Source organism: Pteropus medius, unplaced genomic scaffold, assembly GCF_902729225.1.
Source record: "Pteropus medius unplaced genomic scaffold, Ma_sr-lr_union100, whole genome shotgun sequence".
NCBI classification, from domain to species: domain Eukaryota; kingdom Metazoa; phylum Chordata; class Mammalia; order Chiroptera; family Pteropodidae; genus Pteropus; species Pteropus medius.
This window is the reverse complement of record NW_024340696.1, coordinates 22,350,948-22,371,368: the sequence shown is the minus strand read 5'-3', so window position 1 is coordinate 22,371,368 and position 20,421 is coordinate 22,350,948. Positions and strand designations below refer to the sequence as shown.

Here is a 20,421-nt window from a genome sequence, read left to right as displayed (position 1 = left end):
GAGTGATAAAATTTCTTATAAATTGACCAAATGAAAAGGAAGCATATATGTCTTCAGAGATAATCTTCTCTAAATACATCATGGACTTCATTTACTAAACACTCAGGAAATGTTCAGAGAAAAAAAAATTCATTTTGTTTAGTTAGATAAGGCCCTACAAGTAAGAATTGTCTCATATTTATAATATAGATAATCACTTTTTTCCCCTTAAATTATGGTTACCTAATTACAGTATAACTATTGGCTGATGATAACTCCCTAGTTAAGTTCTGTAGGAAAATATTTCTAATTGGTTAGGAATGGGTCATATTAACAATTCACTTGATTTACAATATAGTCAATATGTCTGAATACATAAAAGAGTAGAGAGCAAAAGGGGTTTGACACAAATAACTTAAAAACAAATAACTTTCAAAACTTAAATACATATTTTCAGTTATTATAACACATCTCTTCAAGATAGTCTTTGAAATTCTTTGTAATGCACATATTCTGATCCAAATATTATAAATATGATATGTACAATCCTTAGCACAATCTAATTATTTAGACATGATTCTACTCATTTACAGATGAGGACTCTGAGTCTCAGGGAGGCGCAGTAACTTCACCCAGGACACCTGGGACACTCAGGTGGAATTAAGATTTGTACATAAGTCATCTGACTACAAAGGCCACATAGTCTATATGATATACCGAGAAAATGTCTTTCACTTGAGTGCCAGAAAATGCCAGGCATTCATCTTCGTAATTTAGTATTTACACATTTTACCTCTATGCTTTGATTCATTTTTTTTTTCTAATAAGAGTTAGTGATCTTAGTCCTGTTAGCTGAAAGATGACAGTCTGACATAGTTAATTTGGCTAACCATTCTGTAATAGAATTTGAACTGATGGCCTAGGATTAATCAGCATAAGACATTAACTAAAAAAAAAAAAAATGATCTAATGTTTGCATATAAGATCTATCAGAACTAACTCTGTTTTCATGAAAATTATCTACTTATGCATTGTTTGGGTACCATTTGGTCGGAATTTACAATATTAATGCAGGCTGCTCACACTGATGCTCACAATTCATCAAATTTCCTATGGAGGCTTCCTAGATTCTAGCATGCAAAGTTGGTTGATAATGTCTGTGGTGCAGGCATAGCTTACTGAGACTCATTCTTTTCAGTGACATGAAATCTAGATATACACAAAGAATATACTGTTTCTATAAGTATAATTTGACTTTTTTGTGGGGGAGTTAATTCAGGCTTTGTAAATTTTTAGATCTTGATTTAGCCTTCAAAATCACTTTACCAACATTAAAATCATACTACTTGTGTAATGAAAAAAACTAGAATACATTTTAATAGGAAGTTTGACCTGCAGAAAGATGAATAATTTGCATCAATTTTTGTGCATTACATCCAACTAATGAAGACAAATGTATTCAGTCATTTCAGTAAAGCTGAAGAACTGAAGGCCGGCAATTTTATGCATCTATAACGATGAATATTACAGTATTTATTATATGATGAATTGGGAATTCTAGAAATGAATGGTGAGCAAAACAAGGAAAAAACATGCTTTTCATACTGATTTCTATTTTTATAAACACTGGCTTATGCTTTAAACAAACAACATTCCTCCCCTAGTACCAATTCTACATTTCTCACTTCATCAAATAACAAGAAATAAATAAGCAGTGAGATCTCATGCATTTAACATTAGAAAATAGAAGTGAAGAGATTTCATTGTTTATATGTCAAAGTGGTATACTCATACCATAAAAAGTCAATGATACAACCTATTGTAACATTTTTTTTTACTTTAAGTTGATTATGTTTAAAGGCATTATAATGAGATAAAAGTTACTTGAGAATAATTAATAGGACTATTGCTTTTTGTAATCATTAATATAAAATATGCTATAAAATGGTTTATAAAGGTGCCCATTCAAATTCAATTATAAAATAAAATGTATCCTAATATTTATAACTAAATAGTAAATATGATAGAAATAAAACATATATAACAATTTTTGTGTGATAAAATTGTCTTTAAATTTACCATCAATATTAAAAGGCATTATAAATATATCCAATTTACATTCATTTTTAGATTTCCTCAACATTCTTTATAATTATATATATATTAGTAGTTCTAGCACTATGAAATTAGTAATTTAATTTGGATTTTGTTCACAGAAATAGTCACCGACTGAAACTTACTAATGATTTAACCCTATGAGTAAAATGGGAACAAATGAGATTATAGAAAATATTAGCATCATCAACAATATGCAGAGACTTGAATACAATTCCCTCAATCTTCTGCTCAGCTGACACATAATTCCATATGGTATTCAAGTAGTGAAGAACTAACAAATGAAGCGTGCTACTAGCTTTTTGTTAAAAATAGGAATAGTTTTAACGAGACCCTTCATTCACTTTACAGTATTTCTACCAAACTGAACACAGGAAAGCAAAATAACACCAATTGGCCCTAATGGATTTTATCTAGACTGCTGCTTTCCTACCAGCTCATGGAGTGCTGAGTCTGTCTAGTCCTCAAAGTGCAATATGCACTCAACATTGGAAAGAGAAACCAGAAAGGCTTTTAGTACTGCAGTCAGAAGGGAGGAAATGCAGTCCAAAATGCCATTAAAGTAGAAATGCTCCCTGTTTGGATAAAGAGATTATCACCTATGGTGAATTAAGAGGCAAGATTGCAACCGCTCACACATTTTAAATACTTCTTAATGAAAACTGCTGTGATTTGCTTTTGGGCTTTATCACATCCAGAGTATTTTTTTTTTCCTTAATTCTTTTGAATGAAAGAGGAAGTTCAGTTAACTTATTATGCGTAAGAACACCTACAACTTCAAAAATCTACCATACAGTAAATACCACATTAAAATAACATTGCTGCAGTAAGGAAAATTATGAAAGGGATTTAATGTCACCCCAAGCTTAATTAAACCAGATTATGCTTATTTAGCTTTTACTTTCACATCATTGTTGATTGCTCCACTAAGGTATTTTTATGTAAAGAGATCTTACCTAATTAAATAGCTTATATCTGAGTCATTCAGCAATTTCACAACACACTGGTCAGTAATCATCACACTCAGAGTGATGAATGGTGATGGTAGACCCTTAGATGAATCACACAGGAGGATGCTTAGGAGGTTAAGTAGTGGATGCATGAATTTTTAGGGGAAAAAAGGAAAATATGTATAACTTTTGAAATATATCTTATTTCCTACTCCAAAAGAGACATAGTATTTTGTTTTAACCTCCTGAGCTTAATTAAGCAGACATGCCTCTATGACAATATCTGAAAATCTGAACAGTAATGTCAGCAAAAGGAGTTCCTCTATTTGATTGCATTTACAATATTAGTATAGCTGAAATTTTCATTATGGATTATGGTTCCTGCAGATATAAACTCAAATCCTGGGGAATTTCTGGAACTGATCTAAATTTCCAGAAATTGAGCCCGTATTGCTCTGCTTTGAATATATTTATCTCATTAACTCTTGCTGAGAAAAGCAAGAGCCTCAAATAATATTTTGAACACTTAAATGCATTCCTTTTTGTTTTGTTTTGTTTTGGCTTATGATTAACAAAATTTTAAAACTAAGTAAATATAGCGTATTATAAATAATCTACAATATACTTGAATAATGATGATATAAAAGGTAAATGCTAATTGACTAGTTGAGAAATGTTGGTCAAAAGTTTCTGGGAAGTCAGAATCTCATTCAAATATTAGAGTAGCATGCCATCATGTTTATTAATGATTAAATAAATATTAATATTTCATGAAGCTATATTTCCATCAGAGGTATGACATGGCAAGTCATAAATTACTGCCTGAAATCTTTTTCTCAGAAGTAATGTAAAGTGTGAAACTTAGAGAAAGTAAAGTGTGAAATGTCTTTTTTTGGTTATACTTCTTCAATGAAGTTATATGAGTTAAGATCCATCATAATGCACTGATTTAAAAATAATTTTAATTTTATGCCATGTTATGAATGAATAAAATATAATTTGATAAAGTTAAAAATTTAATATTTTCAAGTCAAGGAGAAGAAAACAAGTTATATGAATAGGAGAAACAAAAAGTATATTGTAATACCTACAGGTGAGTGATTTGAATATTTATTCCTTTAAATTTAAATCATCATGTTCAAATTTACTACAGTCTTATTTAGGCTAAAATTATATGTTGAATGCATCAAAAAACTTTTTTAGTAACAATGAAACATTTTAACAAATTTAAATTCGATATTGTCTGGAAGCGAAATTTAAAAAAAAAATGTTCTAAAATATTCTCCCTGGTGTATAAATTTGCAAAGTCAAAGTGTTATTCAGATTTCTAAAAATTTTTATTAGTATTTACTGATAAGTTTACATTAAAATTCCAATAATGTCCTTATAAAAGTTAGAAATGTATCATATGCTATTGCCTAATTTTTAAAAATTCATTTTAACAAAAACATTAATATTTTATACTACCATAACACACTAATCTATAGAGTATGAAGAAATGATTTCACTTAGATACATAATCCAACTTGATTTCTGGGAGTTCCTCTTACCAGTGACTTTACTAATATCAGTAAATATTTTTCAAAATAACTCAACTTTCTTCAAAAGGGCAAGAGTTGATCAGATCATCCAAGTTGAACAGGTAAAAGGAAAAAAAAAATAACTACATCCCAAGACTTATAATTGTTTTGTTCTCTTATCATATATATATAAGTTTAAAATTAGAGGAAATAGAAATTCATTGTGCTGTTCTCGGTACTTCTGTCAATTTAAAAAGTTACATTAATATATACTTTATGTATGAATTAACATTTTAGTTGTTTTATATTTTTCCTAATAAGTAAATACCTTTTAGTAAACAGGGACAGAGGTAGGGAGGGATCAAAAATTGCTCTTTGTGTGGTTCCAATAAACTATAATAGAAAGCTTCCTTACAACTAATTCAATGATTATCTTTCTTTTTTAAAATAGTTTTCACATCTGAAATGGGTTTTTGAGATTTATATAATATACAATTTTGGTTTATTTTTACCAAGCACTTCCTCGAAGCAAGGCAGTGTATAGAGACTATTCCTAGTACATTGGTACATCGTATTTACAAAACAAACAAAAAACTCATTTAAGGTTAAGTCAAAATTATTTATTTTAGAAACTTTGAAATTATGAGTGCTATTACATAACTATCATTACTGAAAAATATCTGTACTCTCCTCCAAAGTCCTTACATATCTTCCCCAAATCTTACTCAGTTCTTACTACCCTTATTACTCAGGTTTGTTTAACGAGGTCATCACGTTTAATAGTGAAAGATGCCATGCTTATCGTTAGCTCAAAAAGTTATTTATTTGCTTTGTTTGTAAATCTTGCTACACCATCATAATTCCTGATGTAGAATTCATTTGTTCAATAAATAATAACTGAGTGCTCACAGAGTGCAGGCACTGTTGTTGTGTGAATTACAACAACAAAGGGACAAAAATGTTGGCTGTCATCCAGATAATGTAAACCAGTATAGGATGGGAGGAATAAACGGGACTCTTACTCTTCGCAGAAAATGCATCTATTTTTCCAACTTTTTCCAAATGAAAATATAAGAAAATAGGAGTCTAAAAAAATCACTGTTTCCAACCCTCACAAGTGTTTAAGACTATGCCCAATTTTTAAAATTTGTCCTAAGACATCAGCTAACTATATTTCCCATATAGTTTCTAGCCCAATGTTAAACCAAACTCTGGGAATCTGTCAGGCATATTATCAAAAAAAAATTATAAGTTTAGCATTTAAATAAATCTTAGATTTTCTAGTATAACCCTCTAATTTTCCTAATTAAAAAATAGAAATTTAGGGATCATAAATTTCAAGTGATTCATCCAAGATCACAATAAGTGACAAGGCGAGATCTAGAATATCGGTATGCAGAATACTACATGATGATACTTTCTAATAGTTCATTATCAGCCTCTTTTCTAAAATATTAATGTGCTTATATAACTTTTTATAAAATAAGCACAAGTACACTTGAAATATTAACCAAGTTCCAAACTAAATGGTACATAAACTCATGAAGTTGTTGAGCTCATTATGTAATTATTACGGAGGGAAAGAACCATAGCTGATCTAACTATGTAGAAAAAATGTCATGGTCTGAGCACTTCGTCAACACAATACTAGGGCAAAAAACCCAACTTTATTTTAAAACATTTTAAAATGATGAGCTCCTCGAACTATAATTATGAAAACAATCATTGTTATACATTCATACTATATTAAAATAATTTAAAACTTTTAAATTAATATATACATGGCTTTAGGAGGTCTTTCTCTGGTGCGGGCAATAAAGAGGTTCATTTTGCGTGGAGAATTTAAAAACAACAGTAGCATTAACTATCACCATGTACTGGCAAGTCAAAACATGTCAAAAATATAATATTCCTCCCTGAAAATATCTTTTATCTATCTAAGTTCTAAAAAATTACTGTTGAGTTTTGACAATACAACTCATATTGAGCTTTGAATTAGCATATTTTAGTTCTTATTCTACTTGGAATATTGTATTCTACTTGCAAATTAATTTGGAGATTTCCCAATTATACAGTTCACCTTAATTAATACATGTGGCCTCAGCTGTATTTGCATGTTTTGGGAGTAAGAACTCAAGGTTGTTTTGTTTGTTTGTTTGTTTGTTTTTCATTTCTGCAATGACTGTGGAATCATTATTTTGAGAATACTATATAAATGTAAGAATATGTAGTGTTGCAGGAGCTAGTATCACAAAATTCTCTCAAAGGCAGTTCATACTGTGTTGAACTATAATAAAATCAGAAGACTTTACCAAATATAATAGAATTTAATGTTGAAATTTTGGGTGAAGTCATTATGGTGAAATTATTCCAAAGAAAGAAAAACTTTCATCAAATTGAAATTTATGAAATTCATTATAAAATGGAATTTTTATGAATCAGTGCCAAAATTTCAAACTATTGTATATATGTTAGTTCATGTGAAAAATATTTTTCAAAATTAAGATTAATAAAATTATGAGTGAAGATAAATTGACCAATATGGTATTTATTAAACATGAACATACAAATATTAGTTGTGACACAGTCATCAACAAATTTGCAGAAGGCTCAAAAAATTATAGTGTTATTTATTATTGTGATTATTTATTAGCCAATGAAAAGTTATTAGTGTTTCTCCCTTTCTTTCAAAAAATACATTGATGTAATTAAAACATGTTAATCTGTTAATTTTTCCTTTCATATAGCATTAGTTTCTGTGTTGTAACAAGTTACTACTAATTTAATGGCTTAAAACAACGTAAATTTATGATCTCATAGTTCAAGAGTTCAGAAGTCTTAAAAAGTATTTGCAAGTCTGCATTTCTGTGGCTTCTAGAGAAAAAAAAAATGTTTCCTTGCCTTCTAAAAGAACGTCTAAAAGTATTTTGCATTTCTGGCCTTGTTTGGCTCCTTTCTCCATCTTTAATTCAGCAGCATTTTCAAATCTCTTGTCAACCTCTCTCTCTCTCTCTGTCTCTTTTTTCTGTCTCTATTTTTGTCTCTCTCTATCATTTTCTCTCTCTCTTTCCATATATACATATATAATGAAAATTAATAAAGGAAACTTCAACTAAAATTGGAGAAGGAAAGGCTTATAGAGAGAACTCCCCTGCCTTATCACCCTATGTCAATTACCCCAAATAGGAAGATATCAGCTAAAGACTCCAATAGGAAGAGAAGTACCTTGCACTCCCAAAAAGGAAATTCAACCACTTTACCATCCAAGCAGAAGGAGGGTTTTCCTCTCGCACAGCACCAAGCCCAGCCAACTGAAATGGGGTGGCTCAGTCAATGAGAAGCTATCGTCACCTGAACTCTTACTTTCCTCCAATCAACTTTCTTTTTTCTCTTGCTGATGACTTCCTTGACCCATCTTCCTTCTTTTAAAAGGCTTTTCTCTTGTGACTCAGTCATTTATAAGAGGATAGCTAAATTGTCTCCTTGGTTTTATACAGTAACAGAATGTAGCAAGATGCATTCATTAAAAGCAAAATTGGTAATGGCATATCAAGGTACTGTTTTATCCCGTCTCACAGCAACTAAGATTAATGAACAAAGAACAAGTGGCTGACATAAAACATACCCATGGGGGTGCCAACGCCATAACCTTTGGAGTCTATAAGGCCACCAATCTGTGTCAGGTTACAGTTCCGCTGGGTAACAAATTCGATGGTTGTTGACTCCATTAGGAAAGCATAATCAGAGGTGAGGACTCGCTGAATTCCTTCTTCATTACTTTTGACAAGCACTGATTGTCTCCTACTACTCATAAAGGCCCACATTTTGTCATACGTGGAGATTTTTGATTTCTGGGGAAAAATAAAATACACAAGAAAGATATTCTTTAGTTTCTATGTGACCCTACGATATTTAGATGGAATTTGCTATATTTAGTTTACTCATATTACCATATACCCATATTATTAATAACAATGATATCTAAATGGAAAATCAAAATCTGTATAAAAAAGTTTTTCATAGAAATCCCTCATCATATTTCCTGGTATAGTACAGATGTACTTGACAAATACATCAAAAAGGTCTTAATGTTCAAAAATGCACAAGTAGTAAATCATAGAAGGCAATAAAAAGGAAAATAAACAAGATTAATAAAGAGGGTTTTTTGTGCTTATATCTCACATGAGTGTCTTATGTGTATAGTCTTATCTTTCAACATTACTATAACATTAATTTGGAAGAGACAGACACTGGCAACCAATTGACACTATAAAACTTGAAGAGATTATCTTTCCCAATTTGATTGACTATAAGTCAGATGTCATGTTAACCTCCAAGGATACACAAAGATGTAGGTTGAAGAGATGAGAGAAATTCATTACAAATAAAGATGTTACAAATAAGAATGACTATATTTCCACTGAGATACAATCTGGACACCACAGAACTTCTTTAGCCTGCTTCAGGACGACAAGAAATCTATCATTCATGTCTATTAACTAACTAAAGATTTCTGGACCAATAAAATTGCATAGTTTTTATATCCAATTGAAAATTCTCAGTAGGGCTTTCCTTGGATTTCATTAGGAAAAGAAATGGGTTTTGTTCAGAAGGCATTGGTAAAACATAAACATGAAAACGGTTCACATCTGCTATGAAAAGCTCATCTGTGAAAGCCTTGCTCTAGTTTAATTCTTATACAGATACAAAAAAATAATACTGAAGCTATAAACACAAGGAGGATATTCATCATACTGGTTGCAGTGCTATAAAAAGCCAAAACTATTTTCAAACAAATAGATATTCAATCTTTTTACAGCTTAAGCATACTTTTAGTCTTACATGTGCCAGGTCATAAATGTGATATTACCATAATTACTTCTAAAAGGCAGGTAACAACAATATTTAGAAAATTCCAGCACTGTTTCAATGATAAAATGGAAAGAAAATCCTTAAATTTACTGAGGAAAAAACTAAAAGTATACAAGTGCTTTATAAAGAAGTATAACATTAGAGCTAAGAGAGGGTAGAAATGAAAACCTTTGCTCTCCAGTGAAACTAAAACATGCTAAAAGGCCAACAGTTCAAAGTTTTAAAGAAACCAGTTAAAACAGCTAGAATAAAATTATTAGGATTACAAATTTGTACTGCTATGGTGGCCTGTCAATTATTTTCAAGTAAAATAATCAAATATTGGTAATAGAAAAGAGAAATGAAACAAATATTTAAGATTATGATAAAATTCTTATTGGAATAATTAAGACCAATAGTGAGATTTTTGCATAGACTCAGTTGTTTGTCCAAAACAGTAACCTAATAAGGATAATCAGAACAAGTTCATTTCCTTTCGAAGGTAAAAATTTTTCTCCTAATGCTTTGGATTAAGTAAAGCCTAAATATAAAATTAAATCAAAATTAAATCTCACCTGCAGATCAAAGGAATTTTATGTAAAAAAATAAAATTGGATGCAGTTTTTAGTTTAGTAAATCTGTCACTGACAATAGATAAATAATTCCATAAATGATAACACTAACATTATTGTAATCAAAATGGCACACTCATCACTTCAGAATTTAAAATGTAACATCTTTCTTATCTTCCATTGTTAAAGTATCTCTTATTTGATTGACTTCTGATTTTCAGGAACCTATTATCTATGATTTTTGTACAGCTTCACACAGCTTTCCTGTCTGATGAATTATTATTCTTATAATTGTGGAATAATTCTTATAAATGTGTGGATAAAAAAGTCACACAAATTGTTTTATTTCTTATAATAAAAATAAAAACTCAAATAAGAAATATTTCAATTTAGAAATATTGAATCTGCTGGTCACACACATTCTATGTGACTGTGACTTGTTTGCTTTTTGTTGTTGTTGTCATTCTTTGACCACGATTTCCAGTTTAGCACAGTTACTTCTTTGCATCTCCAAATTATGGATATAAAACAGAACAGGGCAGAAAAGATATGGAAGATATGATTAAAAGCCATCACTATCTTTGTAGACTTGAAAGAAAATATATTCAGAGAAAAATACATATTAAAAATCTGATATCAAATATGAACACCTCAAATGAATTGTTAGAAAATAAAGTTTAAAAATCTACAGAAAAGTAGAATAAAAAGTTAAAAATACAGAAAGAAGAAAAAAAATGTCCGAGGAAGTAACAAGAACCGATATCTGAAGGTTGAGTCCATGTCAACTATAGAATGAGAGGTGGAGAACTTTCTAAACAGAAAAAATCAGTTAAGAGTTGCTATTTTAGATATGAATTTTATAGGATGAAGTAACTGAAGGAAGTACTCTTGGGCTGCGTCAAGGAGTATGGTGTTAGAAGATGATAGAGAAATAGATAAGGATGACCAAGACGACCTTACCATGTTCCTCAGCTTTCTAAACTTTAGGCTTCTTCCTGCTTCCAGTACTCTGACTTCACTCTTACCTAGGCCTTAACAGAAGTCAGATGGTCTAACCACTGGACTCCCTTCTCTCTTTTTTCTTAGATCATTTACTTTAGGAAATGTGTAATTGTAAATGATTTTTTTTTTTGCACCTTTGAGCTATAAATCTTTTAAAAATCTTCTTGTCACTTATATAATACAGGGCTGTCTTCCTCAAGGGCCAAAAAGTCAACATTTTATAATAGAAGAAGGTAGTGTCCCTATCATCCTATGTCTGTGGGAGGACAGAAACCTAATTCTTGTAGATACCTTGCTCCAAATTGTAAAACTACCTCCTGTCATGAAGATATTAGAAGTTTATTTTTTCTTTGTGTGAGGCCAATTAGCTAACACAATGGATGTGATATCCCCAACTACAGTTTGAAAAAACTCTTCCACCTTTAAAAACTCTCATTCCAGGCCTTAAAAACTCTCTCATTTCAGTGGAGTTGACCTCGGACTAAGTTCTGGCTTCTTTCTCTTAATGCAATAGCCTTGGATCAAGTCTTTCTTGCCTATTTAAATTTGTCCAATTTGTTCAATTTTGAATTGCAATGTATGACAGAGAAGACTGAGTCTGCAAAGGAGACAAAAAAGGATGAACAGAGATTTAAAAAGAAAATCTAGATATTGTGGTGCAATCAAGGCAAGAGAATATTCAGTGTCTACCTGCAGTGATTTGCCAAAAAAAAATTCATACAATGGGAACTGAATCATGTGCTTGGATTGGGCAGCAGAGAGTTCTTTGATTATTTTAGCAAGAGCTAATTTAGCAGAATGGAGCACTTAGAAGTAACATGGAAGTAAAAGGGAGCCAGTAAATGCCAAAAAATGAAAGAAAAAAAAAATTAGAAAGTAGGACACTGAAGAAGAGGAACTGCAGGGCAATACATAGAAATGTATTTTGGTTTAAGTAAGATTTTCAAAGACTGAAGAGATTCGAGCATGTTTAAAATCAAATGGAGAAAGTTTCAGGAAAAAAAAAGAGCTTCAACATGGCAGAGAAAGAAAGAGCAATCAATAACACAGTTTCTAATAAGGTAAATCTCAAATAAAATAAAAGAAGATTTAAAATACTGCAATTGGCTTGACCTCTGAATTCAAATATTTATAAACACATGTAGAATTATACTTACACTAAGTTAAATTTATTTTCAATAAAATAGAAAATTGTTGAATATTTTCAAAGTAAAATAGACTATAGGATCTGTAAAGTTAAAATCAACAGATAGAAGCTGCATGAGTTAAAGATTAGGAATCAAAATTAATTTAATGTCAATAAAGAAGTAAGTAAAAATAGGATTAATTATATATGAGAGTGAAAATTGTATGTAAATTTAGAAGGAAGGAAATATCAAGTTGCAGTATGAACTAAAGTTTGATGGTGAAAGACAAGACATGTTGAAAAACCACTTGTACTGTTGTATTCAATCTCTTGTTATGATGATTAGTTTTATTCATGGAATAGCTACTGATCACTGCTAAATAATGTGATAAAATTAATAACAGCAACTAAGCTGCTAAGCTAAAATGTACACAGGCTTTGAAGGTGCCCTGGACCACAGTGATGGAGAGAAGGACCAAGATAAAACATTAGGAAAGACTCAGGAACTGGGACACAACTTGGCCCTGTGCATTGCTGCTGCCAAATTGATTAGAAAAGTCTTTCCAGAAGAAATGTATTATTTAAGAGAAATATGAAAAAAGTAAGTCAGGTAAGAAGCTAAGCATGAAATAATATCATTCTCTATAAAGAGAGAGTTGAGATATGACAAATTAGAGCCTAACAGAGAAGCTGTTCAACTAGAGTGTAGCCAAGTAAAAGATATACTAAATTAGTGTGCGGGGTGGGGGAATATAGAGTATCTTGTTTTACTCTTTTATTTTACAGATGAGAAAACTAAAGATATTTGATAAGGAAAAAACATTACCAGAAAAGGTAGATTTGCAAAGTGAAAAATACTGCTAGAATGTATGACATCATGATTTTATATACTTTTAATTATATAGCAAAATAACTTCTTGGGCAAAAATGTATTACCCTTACAGTTATGTTGTACATAGTAATTTAGGTAAAGACAAGTAAACAAATTAAATCATGTCTCAGAGATATTGCTTGAAATGCATATAAAAATTAAAGCACTGCAGAAGAAAAGCATATTTAAAATTTCCTAAATAAAATCAACTTATTTTCTCCTGCATCTTAACCTTGTCACACTGCATAGTAGAATCAATTTCTTTTTCTTTTCTTTTCTTTTCTTTTCTTTTTTCTTGTGCTCCACATTAAAGACACTTTTCTATCTATATTAGATCATATGGATTTAGGATGTCAATTTTAGCAGTGTTTATTTTATCAAAATGCTGAGGCTTGTAAGCTGATTTGATTTCTGCTACATCAGCACAAAACAAATAAAACAAGTTCATATGGCACTGTCTTTTTATAATAGCAGTTTTCCTGGTCTATAAAACATCAACAAATGAACTTAAAAAATATTCTTGTCAAGAATAAGCTTATAAAGAATAAGAAATATGCTTTTTAAAATTCACAGATGCCAAATGATTTTGTGCTTTAAAAAGAACATTCAGTGTAAACACCTAAAATATTTTAAACATATATCTAACGATTTAAAACTTAAGGATAAGTCTTAGTTTCTGACAGAACTCTAAATGAAGTTTGCAGCCTGAAATCATTTCGCTCTTTGCAGGTCTCAAATAACTTAATAGTTTTAGGCAACTCTGTTTCCAAGTATTTTGGAGAGAGATTTTAAAACTGGTAAGATATTACTGTAAGGATAGTGCTTTGAAATTTTATTTCTATTCCTTCTGAAATGTTATGAGAGTTAATAAAATAAGGGTTATTATTATACCACTTGCATAGATTTTTTTTCTCCTATTGGGGGGCAACGTATTTTATAAATACAAATCCATCTTCTTTTAAAAAATAATCTTTGGCTCAAATTGCCTGACTATATGAATAAATTCTTCACCTCTGTTTATTTTGCTTGCTGTCAAATACTAATTAAAATATAAGAACAATCTTGTACTCACTGGACCTGTTTTATAAGCCTGTCAGAGAGCCTAAAATATAATAAGAAAATAACAGTATCAATATTTGCATGACCCCTGGAAGCAAGAATTTAAAATTAACTTTTTAAGTATGTTCTAGAAGAAAGTTTATTTCCATGAATGAGATGGAAAACATTGAATATTAATCTTGTTTGAGATATTATAATCCCAAAGCCTAAACAATACAAAGAAAATTCAGTACTATTTTGTAACATGGTTTATTTTACATGATATTAGAAGTGTTGACTGCAACTCAGGTTCTTTAACAAAGTTAATCAGGTGGTATAACACCCAAAGCATCTGGAAGTAACCTAAAAAACACTTTATCTTAGAAATCCATTTCTTTTTATTAAAAAGAATTCATCAAAAAATGTTTTATTTCCTAAACCATAAGGTCTGAAAGAATTAGTTGAACTTTGGTGTAAGGATAAATATAATAAAATATCTAAAAAAAAAAGCAGTAATTTTTGATCATTTTTTATAATTACTCATGTAAATTTGGTGATATTATATTTGGCACTTAATCAAATTATTTCTTTTCAATAAATTCCACATGATCAATTTTATTTTTAACATTAGTTTCAATATTTTATTATAAATGCTATAATAATCTTTTAAATTTTGTTTTGAAAAATCACATGTAATAGTTCCTAATAGGTGGTTTGAAAAATGTTCATACCAAGGTCTCCCTTGGTAAAGGAGAATTTGGCTGAGATTTGCATTTTAATTTTTATTACAGTAAATAAATTACCAACAATACTGGAACATATGTGCTAGGTAAGAACAGCTGAGCCCTATCTGGACTCATCTGACCTTGGTCACTAGGAAATTAGAGTTAATTCAGGAAAACAGGACTGAAGCCATATGGGGTTCATATCAAAGGTGGATCTGAGGCTAGTGCAGTGATCTGAAAGCATTTGGTTGTTAGCAAACCTGTCAGTCCTTGGAATAATTCTGGCAGTTTTACCGTAAAGCATCTGCAATCTCTTAAATCAGGATATTTGAAGGAAAGGACAATGAAACAGAGAATTGCTCTTCATGTTACCGAGAGTTAAGAGAGAAATAAGAGAGAGCATTATAAGTGAGCATAATATGATGGGTAGCAAGTTTAAAACAATTTGGTGCAGTTAAAGGCAGTTATTATTTTTAGGGAGTTGAACAAGTATTTGATAGTACATTTTGCACTATTCCAAATCACTGATAATTCTTCTGGTTATTGTATTTTATTATGTAAATGAGATTTCTTAAACTTTCCTGGTAAGATGTTTTCTTTTGTTATAAATAATAGTAATCAGAAATATATTTTACTGTCATTTAGGCAAATTAAAAAAATATATACTAGGAAACTTGACATCAGTGGGTGAACCTTGAATAAGCCACAATTTCTTAGCCCTACCTAATAAAAAGCTTTCCCACCAATTTCACAGAAATGTTATAAGACCTAAATGAGAAAATCTATATAAATTAGCTTTAACAAGCTATCATATTCTTTAATATATATAAGAATTTTATTCTTATTGCAAGTGTTATGTAATCAATCAATGGAGAAACATAGTAACTCTATGCTAAGACTGTAGCATATGCCAGATTCTTATATTTATGCCTTTAGTTTGTAAAATTCATTAATTTTTAGGAATATGGAAATATGCTACCTCTTTCCTCCCATAACCTGGCCCTAGTGAGCAAGATCAGGAAAAGCACCCTGAGCCCTTGCTGAGCGAGGATCATAAACCAACACAGCTTATGACATGAGATCTTTCTAGTTACGAAGCCTCGGGGACACAAAGATTTTATTTTTAACCTCAGCTCATTCTATTGAATGATTCACTAGCTTACTCATTCACTCACTTGTTATTTCATTCTAATATTTATTGAGCACCAGCTTATTGCAAAAGACAGTGCTAGGCATTGTGAAGGCAGAGATTAACTAAACAGATCGTGCCCTTGTCCTGGCAAAGCTTAAAGTCTCATAATGCATGGCAAATAAACTTAGAATTATAAAATGGTGTGATAACTGCCATGACAAATGACAGCTGAAATGTAAACAAAATTGAGGAGGGAGGTATGACAGAAAGTCAAAGAAAGTAATTCCAATTCCTTAAGATTGAAATCAGTCACAATTTTGCTGGTCTCACTCCTCTCTGCAATTGAAATTCCGACCCAAAACAAATTAAAAATTCAGCATTTGAAATTCTTAAAATAATTATTGTTTTCACTTTACCAGAACCTTTTCTATGGTTTCTAAACTTTATTGGAATGTGATGCAAACATTATGATGTGTATATAGCTGTAAACTTATGTACATTAAACTACACATAAAATGGTATATATTTTTACTATTTGCTGTAAACTTATATACATTAAAATATATACAAATGAATTTTTTTTTCTAAATAGTAAATAAATAATCTGAGTTGGGTCCTGGGAATCTGAGGAAGAAGAGATGAACCACTCTAAACACATCTCCATCTATTGCCCAATTTGATCACAATAATAGGAGATTTTTAAATAGGAGGACCACACTCTATCCTAGGGACTTGAAATGGCTATTTTCTTCAGCTGGAATGTAATTTCCTTGCACGTATGTGTGCCTCGCTTCTTCATCTCCTTCTGATCACCATTTCAAGAGAACTTCCACTATTTACCCCTATTTATAATTCTGATTCCTCACCACAGATATGTCTCCTGCTTTATTTTTATCTATAGCATTTAATAACTAAGTAGAATATTGTATATTTCCTATTTTTACTTACATATCTGTTTATTTTTTATCTCCATACACTATAAGATAAATTCCATGAAGTCAGAGATTTTTGTCTTATTTTGTTAATCTCTACAGCCATTATACTTAGAACAGTGCCTGGTATATAGTAGGTACCAGCAAATATTTATTTAATAAATAAGCAAAAACTGCATAAATGGATGAATAAAGGTGTTCTATCTATTGTGCTGGAATTTAAAAGACAGGGGTATTAGTTTCAGCTCTGGGTTACCAAGCTAAGTGATATTTGATGAGTCAATTTCATCTCTCTAGAACTCAATTTGCTCATCTGTAGAAATAATTGGTAAGCTATATAAATGATAAGATATATTTCATCAGAGTTGGTCTATATAACCATATATATTTAGAAGAACTAGGCTCATTTACTTCTTTTATATTCTGTTCATAGCTTAATTTAATAAAGAGAAAATACCACTGGCCTAGTTTCAAAGAAAAGCATAAAGAAAGCCATATCATTGCCCTGCAAAATAATTTTAAGCTCTATTTCAATGTTAAATTGTAGTTTTAATGTATTCATAAAAGTTCTAAAATGTATTTCACATTCCACATGTCTCAGAGATAGGAAGTAGGATTAGTATCCTCTTTGCTTCCCCACCCCCCACCCCCTGCCACCTCTAAATTATCACTGTCCTATTCCCTTTTGAAAATAAACCAAGGCACAAAACCCTTATCTTTTTAGACTCAAGCCATACAGTCTTACTACCTGATTCCTCCTACTACTCTTTTATTCATATTCTGGATATGGCCATCATTCATAGAATATTATAGTACCCAGATAATTGTCTTTCCTTGGTGATGAACTTGTAAGTGTTTAACAATCAGCTCTTTGGAAAAAGGGAAAAGGCCCAAATTTGTAGTGTTTTCTGTTTTGTTTTGTATTTTATGGTTTAAATATTCCCACTATTGTCATTTTTAAAGCTAAGGACACATTATTTACCAAACTATAAAATTCTTGAATATTTAATTTCTGCAGGTTATTACAAACCAGTTCCAGTATACCACTGCTTCTCCTTCACCGAAAATCCTGAGTGATTTCTCTGTTGCTTGACAATCATTTCTAATAACTTTCTTAGTAGCACCTTAGTCTCTCAACTACATAGTCATATAACATATTTATCAACACTTGAATTTGCTTTACTTCAAAATCAATTACTGAAATATCCTACTCTGTGATTATAATCTCTTTCTATATAATTCAATTACTTCGCTGCTCACATTTTCCAATCTCACTCATGGCCCATTAATGACCTGCATTCCAATTCATTAGCTCCTTCTACTTCTTTATATTCCACATTGTTCAAACGCGTGTCCATGATCTTTCATTTCAAAATTATTGTTGCTAATATCTTAAACTCATTAAACTTTCTTTTCTTTGAACTACCTAACTTAACCTCAACTCTAAATAAACCCACTATCCATTTCCTCTAAATCTGTTCATAGCAGCACAGCGTTATTAGAAAAGGTTACACTACAAAATGTGAAGAAGCTCAAGTAGATGCTCAGCACAGCCCAGAAAGTATGTCTCTCAGTTTATTCTCTACAATGCCTCTTTCAACTTTTTCTCCTTTCCTGAAACTCATGCCTTCTGTGAACTCTTCTTGACAAGGTAGATTCAGTTGGTATGTTCCCTATGCCTTCCTAGACTAATTCTATGTTCTCACAGTATATTGTAGCCGACCTTTGCAGTTTTTAATTATACATTCTATTTAATGATTATCTGATTAATTTCTGTATTCTTCATGACTATTGTTGAGTCATGGTTTGGAGGTATATCTCTTTACCTGGTATGGGTACTGACAGAAATGCACTCAAAAAAAATTTAAAAGAATGGAATGCACTAATGAAATGATAAAAAGACAATTATTTTGATTCATAAAGTTATTATAAAAGATATAATATCATTGAAGATGCATCTTAAGGAAAAATTCAATAATACATTTTTATTAATCTTGAGATATTAACTATACATAAAGATATAAAATAGTTAAAGGAAATATTCATAGCAATCATAAAAATTTATTAAATCTCATTTTCATGCCAATAAGTTTAAATAACAGGCTAATTACCATTAATATTGTAATCCATTAAAGAAAGACTTGGTCAATATTGCTACTGATAATATAAATAATAGATTTTCTTAAAACTGCTCTCAACTGAGAACTCATATATATAAAATGCTATGCTAAGCAATTTAAGAACATGATATTATTTAAATCCTCATATCTCTGTGAGATATATTTTGTGATACCTATTACAAAGATGAGAAAAGTGAGGTTAGGGTAAACATCTAGCACAAGGTTTAAGGCAGATTATTAATTTATGTGCTAAAGCAAGTTGCTGTGAGTTATAATAGTAGAAAATTTTCCTAAAATTGCTTTCTATAATTAGTCGTTGGTATTATTTAAGGCAGAGATTTACAGATAAGTCAAAATATACTTTCTAAAATGAATATTATAAGATGAAGCAAAAAAATGCAAGGCAATAGATTCAAGCTAACAGATTAAACAATGTAAGTTTAAAAAGAATCCTCCCCAAAATACTTTTGCAATACAGTGATATATGTAATGAAACCTCCAAAACACACACACACACACACGTGCGCACACACACATGTACATGCGCACACACACAATCCAGTAGAAATACAAAAAGAAAAAAAAAAACAGAATGATATGCATAGTACCATTGAGTTGAATTATTTTCAAAAAACATCCTTTGAAATTCCAAAAAAATGATAATATCATATATATGTTAAGTGATTCCTAAATAAAACTAAATTTAATCATGAGGATGGTAAGAATAGTTTGAGTGTGTGCATTGTGTGTGGTATATTGACAACCTGTTCAACTCCCACAATATCCCCTAAGCAGGCTTAATCTCACTAGGAAGTGCAGGAAGACTATTTTAAGCAGGTCAAGGCTAAAACTAATCTAATCCCAAGCCAATTTATTTGGAACATGAGTAAGTATCCATCATTTGCCAGCATGAGGTTTCTTCCAGGCAGCAGTGCCAAGAATAGGTAAGGCAAGTTAAATATGGTTATATGGTTTATTATTTTTCACTATTGTATATTAAAGGCAGAGGGAGAAGCAACCTAGAAGGTTAGAATCTTAACACTTTTGTATTTAACTTAAATTGGTTTCCACATGACTTTATTCTTTGTTTTGACACAAATATCTACTAGAATCTTCTATATGAACATAGAGCAGAGACAGTAGGTCATGTGTATCTATGCCTCTAATTAGTATTCACTTCCCATCATCCAATAATTGTTACAATTTGGTATAGATTTTTGATTTGCCTTTTATGTTTTGTCTCAGTCATATTGGCATTTAATTTTGCTTTTTCTACTCAGGTATTCCATTTGTTACCTATCTATATTTTTTAAAAATAACTTCCCATGTCTGAATTCGAGTGCCATTCCTGAGTGACTACAGATCTGATTCCATTTTATTTTCTGCTTGCAAAAGCTTAAACTTTACTTTTTTACAGTAGGCTTCAAGATAGGGTTCCATGCCATACCTCTCTTTCTCCACAGACACACTCAGAAAGACTAGACCACG

At 30.7% G+C, this 20,421-nt stretch overlaps 1 protein-coding gene across 1 annotated transcript in view; it reads right to left on the bottom strand.

The window, feature by feature from the left end:
• Positions 1-20,421, bottom strand: part of GRIK2 (glutamate ionotropic receptor kainate type subunit 2) — a 561,852-nt gene that overhangs the window by 22,686 nt on the left and 518,745 nt on the right. The window contains exon 14 of the mRNA XM_039871757.1: positions 8,190-8,415. Within this exon, the coding sequence (XP_039727691.1) occupies positions 8,190-8,415 (226 nt within the window). The remainder of the gene's footprint in view (positions 1-8,189; positions 8,416-20,421) is intronic.